Source organism: Manis javanica, chromosome 3 (assembly GCF_040802235.1).
Source record: "Manis javanica isolate MJ-LG chromosome 3, MJ_LKY, whole genome shotgun sequence".
NCBI lineage: Eukaryota > Metazoa > Chordata > Mammalia > Pholidota > Manidae > Manis > Manis javanica.
The window spans coordinates 157,396,552-157,404,077 of NC_133158.1; the positions used below are offsets into that span (position 1 = coordinate 157,396,552).

Genomic DNA, 7,526 nt, shown 5'->3' on the forward strand with positions numbered 1-7,526 from the left:
CATTCAGCCCCAACATGCCCACTCAGGAAGGTGTATCTCCCGCCTCTATCTGTTCTAGACTTTATAATGACCCTGGACTTTCCTCAGGCAGATTGTAAAATTAGAAAAATTCTATTTTGGAGCTTTTTAACACCCTTCCTCTGGTTGTTCACGTCCCTCCTGTTGTACAGTCTTAACCCCAGCCTTTGGCCTGGGGCAGCCCATCAAGTTCCTTACTGGTTACTTTCCTTCACTCAGCACTGCCAGTCTTCTTTCTAGGCTCTTAGCATTTCACTTTTTCCTAGACAGTGGGCACTAATGCACACTCCCATCACATTTAATCATTCAGCCTGTGGAAACTTTCTCTGCTTCTCCTAAAGCACAAGTCACATGGGGGGTTAGTTTATTACCCTCTTGATGGCTTCTAGGAATTTCCACAGATATATGTCCTATTTGTATCTTTTCCTTCTTAAATTGTATTTGAGATTGATTCAAATGATATATTGCTGTCTCTCTTTATGTAGAATAAGAAGTGTGAAATATTTTAACATGTAAGTTCTTGTAGCAAAGAAAAAGCTTTTTTCATGAATCTATCAATAGATGCAGGAATCTAAATGCATCTTATGAATGATATAATGTTCAGACCTATATATGGTACATAGTTTTAACAGAATATTTGTTTCGTTTTATTCCAACTCTGAGAGCAGTTTTACTAGTTTTCTAGAATTCTTTAAGGCTGTGTTTCTTTTGTTTTAGATTAAATCTCTTGATGAAGAGAATGTGGTTGGCAAGATTTCTAAACAGTGGACTGGTTTTGTGAGAGAGGCATTTACAGATGCCGATAACTTTGGCATCCAGTTCCCTCTGGACCTGGATGTGAAGATCAAAGCTGTAATGCTTGGTGCCTGCTTCCTCATTGTAAGTTTGTTTTTGCTAATCTTGGGTATAGATGATGTCTCTGGTATCATTCTGAAATGGGTTAGTAAACTGTACATTTTTAAATGACATTCTTATATTTATAGGGTTTGTTCAGAGGTGCCCCATTTAATCCTAGCCCTGAAATTCCATTTTCTCCTGTATTCTGGCTTAACAGGTGATTAGTTTCTCTCTGGAGAGTCTATGCAGTTTCACATGGTAACAGAAGGAACTTGTGTGTTTAGGAGAGGCCCTGGTCTTTGGGGTTTTTATTAAAAAATCAAAATTGCTGCTTTGAAGAAGAGTTTGAATCTGCATTTACATGGAATAAAGCGCAATGAAACAAGGAGATTTCCTTCTGATTCATTATTAAATTGAATCATCTGATGTGGGAATGTAAACTGCAATAGAGAATTCACCCAAAGAAGTCAGATGGACTTGCCATTTGAGAAGAAATACAGGAGATAGAGCAGTGACTCTGAACTTGTCTTCATATTAAATCAGTTAGGAAACTTTAAAAAAAAAACCACCCACTATCAGGCCATACCACAGTTCAGTGAAATCAGCAGCTCAGAATTAGAAGTTTGTGTAGCTCCCCAGGTAGTTCCATATGCAACCAAAGGACTCCTGGGACAGAGCATTGGTGTTCTATGATAGTTGCACAATAGAAACACCTGGGTAGCTTTCAGATTCCCTGGGTCAAGACTACACCCAGACAGTAAATCACAATCTCTGGGGTGGGACCAAGCTTCAATGTGTATAGAGCTGTCAGGTGATGCCAGTATGCAGGTAAGGTTTAGAGCCACTAGTTGAGTATCTTAAATAATGACATGGGGATGAAATCAGGAAAAAACCAAAAAGTGAGAGAATATACAGAAAAAGGATGCCATTACATGCCAGGAAAAAAAAAATAGAGAGTTAACAACATCAACTGAATTCAAACTGTCAACTGTGTTTGAATACTGATATATGGCAACCAATAATAAAAAGATATTTATAAGGAATTCAGGGAAATGTGAACATTGGCTATTTTATAATATTAGTGAATTATTAAGTTTGAGACGTTTTTCTTTTTTATAGTGCTTATGTAAAAGCAAAACAGAGTCCAAGTTTTTAAAGGTTGACATACAGAAATATAAAATGATATGATATCACAGAGTTTCTTTTAAATAATGGGGCTGAGAGCAGGAAGATCTAGGGGATACAGTAATTGAAGAACCAAAATTGGCCATGTTGATAATTATTAATACTGGGTGAGTGGTCATTGGGACGTAGGTTTGCTATTCTAATGTGAGATAGCTTGGATATTTTCTATATAAAGTTTTAATTATAACCACAGTTCTACTTAAAAGTTGTGTTTTCAATAAGTGTTCATGCAAAATTAGAAGTAAAATTTAATCTTAACCTTAGGAAACTGTTTAACCAAAGTAATACACACCGTAACCAAAGATACGATGTGCAAAGAGTAGAGTGTGTGCAGTTTCATGTGGTAACAGAAGGACTGTATGAAAGAGAGAGGGGCAGGCTGGGGTGTTTGGCTAGATGAGAAATGGAATTGGGAGTGGTGGAGGACTATTAGGAAATGACTATCGGGTAGTTTGGGCTTCTTCTAAAGGACTTTCAAAGATGGGGCACTTTCCTGTAGGTATTGGAAAGATAATTGAAAATTATTTGTTAATTGGTTGGTTTTGAACTAGGTATAAATAACATAGTTATAAATCCATATTTTAGAAAGTTAAATCCTGGTGTGGGAAGTGGATTGAAGAGAGGTAAAATTGTAATGGAGCAATTGCAAGTGAATGAGGATGAGGATTAATCAATGGCTTTGTGAAGGGCTAAAGGAAAATGACAGATGTGAGAGAAATAAAATCTGTAGGATTTGATGGAAGTCATAGGGAAGAGAGTCTGTTTAGACACTGACGTAGTAAGATACGCTGGGGAACATAATGGACAAGTTTGAAAAAGAAATCATAAAACTGGGCCAAAAATGTCTAAGATGCATTCTCAGCCCTAAGATGTCATCTAAAAATGTCATCTAAAAATCTAAAACTTGTGCATAGAATTCTGGTCACAAGAAAAGTCATATTACTAGAAAAGGAGTATAAAACGTTGAGGAAGGAAGAATCAAAGAGGAACATTCCAAGGGCATGCGAAAATGTGAAATTTAAGAAATTACCAGAGGATTAATTAAACTCATGCAAGTAACAATAAGTGAATAGAATCACAGGATTTAATTGCTATTAAAATGGAAAGTTGAAGCTATCAACTTTTCCTTCATCTACTTACTATGGTCTGTTTTTCTTGTTTAGCAGTTATGTTACTGTGTTGCGTCTGATTCCTTAGCATTTATGCATCTGAGAATTGGTCTCTGTTTTGTTGCTGAAAACTCATTTCTGTATTTTTGTTTTTATCTAGGACTTCATGTATTTTGAAAAGTCTGGAGGCAATAAATAGAAAGGAGGAGTGTGGTAATGGCTTAATGAAAGTCCCCTTAGAAAATTTGGAATCTATATATCATTTATAAAAGAAAAACTCAGTGGTTTTTTTATTTATTGAAATAATGTATAGCATATACAGCTTACACTATGATTCTTGAAGCTCCAGGTATTTGATTTCCTTTTTTAAATTACAGAGTTTATTTTCTATATCACTTACTTGTAAATGTCTTACTTATCTTCTTTTATACATTTTATTTTTCATTGTGTGTTTCAGAGAAAGAACATGGGAAGTTTTACATTTAAACACGAAACTTCCAAAGTTCATTAAAGCCTTACTAAAGTAACTTTGATATAGTTATGTTATTTTATTAAATCTAGTAACAGTTTATTTTATATGTTGCAGTTGTTATTTTGCAAATACTATATGTTCAAAAAAGTTTAAAAAAATGAATGTAATTTCAGTTTCCTTTATAATTATGTTCAAATAATACTCAATATTCATAGTATCAAGGAAAAGCAAAATTTGTTTGTTTTTTTCAACAAATCACACTGTATTTAACTTCTCCTATAAGCTATCTACTACTATAAAAATAAGATTTCCACATTGGCAAGAAAATAAGTTAACCAATTTTTGATGATTTTCAGTGAAAAAAGACATGATTCTGTCCCAAAGAACACATATACTTACTCACTTTAAAAATGGAATGTTGTTACAATTTTTGAAGTAATTATTTTGCACATGGAATATTTACCTCATATCAATCATTCATAAACATGGTAGTTATGAAATAGGTGTTAATTAAGTAGAACATATATATTCCTTCTGAGTATTAATTTCAGTAATGGTCTAGTGGATTATTTATACCAATAATCAAACAACTGAAATAAAAAACATTTGACATATTCCTTGCATATTTGATTTTTCTCTTTAAACAAACTGTGAATGGTCAATTCAGATGATATTCTGAATCTTACAAATTTCCCTTCTCTTCCCTTTCAAATCTCCTTTTGAAAGAGCAAAAGCATATAATAACCTCTAGTAAAATCCATACCAGTGCTGGAAACTAGGAATTCTACCTGTCAAAAACTTAAAGGAATTTTTAATATTCTGTTTTGAGGGAATATTAGGTTCCTAGAGTGAGAGGAGATGCCCAATCCACAATTTAACTCATGCAAAGGAAGAATGTGTTTAGAGAATAAGAACTTAGAGGAGAGATTCCATTTCATCTTCAGCAGAACTCCAACACCACTAGCTCTTAACGGTGAGAACATTGGGGTGGCAGGTGCTACTGGAATAGTGATGTCTAGACCACCTTTCCTTAGCCTCTGTGATTCACTGGATGCCAGATTCCCGTGATGAGATGTAACTGCTCATTCATGTTCAGTTTATAGTTGGTACAGACAGCATGCCAACTAAAGTGAAGGTACTCACAGGGCTGTTTCTTGGTGGCTTTATTTATTTTATGCCAGGTAGAGAAGGAGAGGGCTTTCCAAGCTAGCTTATGAGGTACCACAACCAACCCCAAATGAGGCTAGTGCTACTGACATCATCTCCGTGGCAGCTACATCTTGCTTTCATGTTTCCCCTCTTTCCTTCTCCTCCTTCTGTCCACCTGAGGGGAGGACTCGGGATCTGGTTAAGCAAAGTAGATCTACAATTGAGCTGAACAGTCTCTTCCTTCTTTAATTGTGCAGAGAAGATAAAGCAGAAACCCATATTATTAGGTTCAAATACTAGAAAAAGATGCTCTCATTAAACATTTACAAAGGGAAAAATCATCACATGGAAAATTAGAAACTTAAATGAGAAAAGTACCAGGAATCACAACAAACGTCTTCATTTGCAGTGTTGATGAGTTTTGAGGAAATGTTGCACATTTACATCTAGAACAGGCAGAAGAGAAAAAGGAAGATTCTGATGAGGTGAAATTTTAATAAAGTTGAAAAATATGACCACATTTTAAAGTGTGATGGAGACCTGGAACGAGAGATTGCATAAAGTAGGAATGATAACACTACAAAGTAAAAAATTTTAGAAATTCTCCAGAAAGTCAGATGAATACAAAACAGAAAAGATGATTACTGAGGAACAGACCCATCAATTTCCATTTATGCGTAACACAGGAATTCCAAAAGCAGATATCAGATGGGGTAAAAACAATCATTTAAAATCAAAAAATTTGTTTGAATCAGAACAGAATATGGTTTCTAGGTGAATGGATTTACCACCTACAGGCATATCTCGGAGATACTGCTAGTTCAATTCCAGACCACAGCAATAAAGCGAATACTGCAATAAAGCAAGTCAAATGAACTTTTCTGGTTTCCAAGTGCATATAAAAGTTATGGTTGCACTACACTGTAGCCTATTAAGTGGGCAATAACATTGTGTCTTAAAAAACAATGCACATGCCTTAATCTTTTTTGTGGGTGGAGGGCTTTGCCTCAGTGTTGACAGCTGCTGGCTGATCAGGGTGGTCGTTGCTGAAAGTTGGGGTAGCAGTGGCAGTTTCTTAGGACAATGAAACCTGCTGCATCAATGAACTCCTTTCAAGAACAATTTCTCTAGCATGACAAGCGGTTTGATAGTGGAACTTCTTTCAAAATTGCATTCAGTCCTCTGAAACCCTGTCACTGCTTTTGTCATTTCAAGCATCTTCCCCAAGGCTAGACAATGTCTCAACAAGCCACTTTGCTCATTCATGAGGCTACTCCTCACCTGTTCAAGTTTTATCATGAGATGCAGCAACTCAAATATAATAATAATGACAAATTAAAATACTGTGAGAAGTACCAAAATTACTGTGATGGGTAGACACCTAGACACAAAGTGAGCAAATGGTGTTGGAAAAATAGCTCTGATGGACTTGCTTGATGCAGGGCTGCCACAGACCTTCAGTTTGTAAAACATGCAGTATCTGCAAAACACAATAAAGCGAGGTCTGCCTGTGCCAGACAAATTTAAGGAAAATCACATATGCATGTTATTTATTCACAAAACAATTATTACACGCCTGCACTACAGCGGACATTGTCAGGCCATAGTAGAATGGTTTCTGTGGCCTAACTTCCATGATACTCCCACAGTCTGTTTCATTTTCTCTTACTTCACCAGTGGGCTTCAGTTGGTTCTGTACTCTTCAATTGCAGGCATTTAAAAGGACCAAAGGATATGGAACAAAATGGTAAATCCTTTAAAGGTACTTACAGCCTTGCCTCCATTCTCCCATGCCTGCCTTTGAGTAGAGACCATACTAATTCACAGATTCTTTCCCTTAGGATGATGTGACATACAGAACTGTGGTGTCATAAATTCATTCAGAACAGGGGCTCCTTTTGCCTGTTATTTTTTACCCTGAAGAGAGCAAAGAAAAAGTATCACACACTATGCCCACCTAGTCTTAGATCTTTGCTTCTAAAGACCATTGTCCATCTGCTTGAACTGGCTCTTTGAGAAATGGTTGATCCCACAGTTACGGCCGAGAAAAAACAAGACGGGCCCAGAGCAACTTACGGAAAAGCAGGGAGGTGCTGAAAGAATGATGGCCACATGACAAAAGGTTAAAGAACTAACTAGAAAGGGCCCCACCAGCAAAATTAAAGACCATTTGAGCATTAGAATAGTAATAGTAAAGGATAATGACCTACTGAATAAAATAGGACTCTACACATCCCTACAGACTTACTTAGAAATGTGTAAATTAAAAGTTTGTACTAAGATACATATAGGTTCAAATTACTTCCCCACAAACCCCTTTAATTTTAAAGGGGGAAAGACAAACTTTTACAGCAAAGCCTGAAAGCCCCCACAATAGTCAAGTGATCCAAGTGATAATCAATAATGGGATAAAGTGCACTTGAGCACCACTTAATGGGATTCAATAAGATGAAGCACCGCCGGGATTTTGCTATGTTGTATAGGACATACAGGTGAGGAAATTGTTTTTAATGAGCTCTCCTTTCCTTGTGTGCCTTTTATTCGGTACTTGTGTTTATCTAGTCAGGAGTTGGACTTAGTTTGCAGTTTGTTCTCATAGTTCCATTTGTGCATCCCAGTCTTCAACTTTTTCTCGTGTTCAGGGTATGGGGTAGTTTACCTCAAGGCTTTTATTCAGTGTCTGCTCCTCAGAATCTGTCTCTTGCAGCATTCCCAGCTATAATTCGCTGTTGCTTTTATTCAGTGCTTGTAGTCTG

The 7,526-nt window shown here is 36.4% G+C and overlaps 1 protein-coding gene across 1 annotated transcript in view; it reads left to right on the forward strand.

Annotated features, from left to right (window-relative positions):
- The window catches only part of LOC108390996 (phospholipid scramblase 1), a 28,125-nt gene extending 23,890 nt beyond the window's left edge, over positions 1–4,235 (forward strand). Inside the window, exons 8-9 of the mRNA XM_073232233.1 lie at positions 736–897; positions 3,310–4,235. Coding sequence (XP_073088334.1) covers positions 736–897; positions 3,310–3,348 — 201 coding nt within the window. The 3' untranslated portion in view covers positions 3,349–4,235. The remainder of the gene's footprint in view (positions 1–735; positions 898–3,309) is intronic.
- The last annotated feature ends 3,291 nt before the right edge of the window (positions 4,236–7,526 follow it).